Genomic DNA, 2,456 nt, shown 5'->3' on the forward strand with positions numbered 1-2,456 from the left:
GGATTCCATAAATACGGCCTTGCGCATTCGTGGCGAAATAATCAAGGTTGGCTGTCAAAGTCGGCCCGCGAAAATGTCGAGGATACTTAAAAACTCGTTGGTGCAGTCAGAAACGCGCTACCAGCTATTGGCCACTGTGATCGGTGAGTAGTACTGAGAAAATTGTGAGATTAAAAGCTGAAGGATAACAATTGTGTCATGAAGTGAACATTATCACCTTTGCCCACGGAGTGGGCGTGGGATGGCTCTCACCGACCTTGACCAAAATATCGAGTTCCGATTCCCCACTGAATTTTCCCGTGAACATCGATGAAGTATCCTGGCTGGGCTCCATGCTCGGTCTGGGCAGTTTGTTTGGGAACTTGACTATAGCCTTGTTGATCGAGCGGGCTGGACGGAAGTTTTGTATTTACTTGCTGGCAGGTCCTTATGCTGTAAGTATTATATATTAAATAAGTGTGATTAATATTAAAAAAATAACTGTACTCTTCAGTGCATTTGGATATTAATTTACTGCGCCTCGAATGTGTATTTTCTGTATGCAGCCCGTTTCCTTTGCGGGTTTACAGGAGGAGCTGGTTATGTGGTAGTCCCCATTTTTATAAGTGAACTGGCCGATAGCAGGTGGCTTTAGTCTCTTACAATTTTATAAAGAATACCTCTAAATTGTTACCTTTTCTTAACAGAATTCGAGGTGCTCTTACCTCCATGGTGATGTTATCTGTCGATCTGGGAATTCTAGCCGGCTACATACTGAGCACTTATCTAGCTTTCCACATCGTTCCCTTCTTGGCCATTATCTTGCCCGTGGCCTACTTTATAGCCACTTTTATGCTACCCGAAACAGCGCCCTACCTTCTGAAGCATCACCATTTCACAGCGGCTGAAAAATCATTCAGATACTACCGAAATCAGAGGAGTGCCATCTGCGAGGAAGCCTCCAAGGACGAGTTCGAGGAGCTGCGCACAGCTGTGTTGGCCCAGCAAACGAAAAACTCGACACCCCTCAGTTACAAAGATCTCAGTGAGTTCAAACTGAATTTAAAAGTATATTTTGATAATTTAATTTTTATTTTTAGCATCCAAGCCAGCTCTAAAAGCCTTCGCAGCGTCTGTCGTCCTCAGCATGGGTTACCAGTTCAGTGGTGTCTTCAGTTTCATCAACTACATGTCCGACATCTTCAAGGCATCCGGATCGATAGTAGATGTCAATACTGGAACCATTATAATAGGGGTAGTCCAAATAATTGGCGTCTACACCTCCACAATCCTGGTGGACATCGTGGGACGACGCCTTCTCATGTTGATTTCGACGTTGGGAGTGGGAATCGGCTGCATTGCCTTCGGATGTTTCACTTTAATTGGCGAAAGCTACGATCTCAGTGACCTGAACTGGCTTCCTCTGGTCTTAATGATTTTTATTTGCTATTTGGGCAACATAGGCCTGATTGGAATCTTCTTCCTCGTCTTGGTGGAACTCTTTCCGACAAAGGTACAATTTCTATTACATCCTTATTGAGTTTCTATTGATTATGGTTTTGTTTTTAGATCCGTTCTATAGGCACTTCCATATCGGTTCTGTTTTTGAGTGTTCTGGTTTTCGGCAGTTTGAAGATATTTCCTCTGATGTTGCACTATTGGGGGATTTCGTACACCATGTGGTTTTCAGGAGTTTCAGGACTGCTAACGTTTCTATACTTCTGGCTGTTCCTGCAGGAAACCAAAGGAAAGTCCATGATTGAAGACTAAATGAAATTAAAACCAATTTTTGTTTCAGTTATCAATAATAGTGTACATTTAAAATAGATAGTTCTTCTTTAATTTTAATATACTAGGAAATTAAATGTTTAGTATTAAGTACTATTACTCTTCAAATTTCATTTCTGGTATCTTAACTGATAGAAAGTTTCTAGAATGGCACAAATAATCTAACTTTTATAAACCTAATAATTCTATAGTTATAAAATAACCAAATATAGTAAAAAGCTTGAATAAAATGCTATATAGATAAGTATTTAATAAGCATGTAAGGTCAGAAACTAAACATTTCTGACTGACTGTTTCTCAGGAACGGCAGAAGCTAGAATGTGGTAGGATAATATTCAGATATTAGTAAAACAGTACCTAGAATAGCAACACTTAAAGCCACTATTTAAAACTATTTTAGCTAGATTTTCGACAGTGCCATTGGACCGGTACTAACCCTGATATTTTTAATGATTTCCATCAAGTTGAAAACGTATGGGCTTTCCTGACAGGGCAGTTAATCAATTATTTGAAGCCCTTCTGAAGAAGAAAGTAAAAAAATAAAACAAACAAATAAAAGACAAAAACAAAACCTATTTTTCAATCGAAAATATAATGGGAAGCGAAAGTCTTTTTTGTGAGTGCATAGCCATATGATGAGAAGAAGCTGCGGGCCAGCTTATCTCGTTCAGATAACCGGTATGTTTAAG

The 2,456-nt window shown here is 39.6% G+C and overlaps 1 protein-coding gene across 1 annotated transcript; it reads left to right on the forward strand.

Annotated features, from left to right (window-relative positions):
* The first annotated feature begins 1 nt into the window (after position 1).
* Positions 2-2,014, forward strand: LOC6497006 (facilitated trehalose transporter Tret1). Its single transcript, XM_001962906.4, has 6 exons — positions 2-143; positions 205-434; positions 494-624; positions 687-1,024; positions 1,080-1,492; positions 1,549-2,014. Exons 1-6 carry the CDS (start codon positions 74-76, stop codon positions 1,747-1,749), a joined length of 1,383 nt encoding a protein of 460 aa, XP_001962942.1. The 5' UTR covers positions 2-73; the 3' UTR covers positions 1,750-2,014.
* Positions 2,015-2,456: the final 442 nt, after the last annotated feature.

This window comes from Drosophila ananassae, chromosome 3R, assembly GCF_017639315.1.
Source record: "Drosophila ananassae strain 14024-0371.13 chromosome 3R, ASM1763931v2, whole genome shotgun sequence".
NCBI lineage: Eukaryota > Metazoa > Arthropoda > Insecta > Diptera > Drosophilidae > Drosophila > Drosophila ananassae.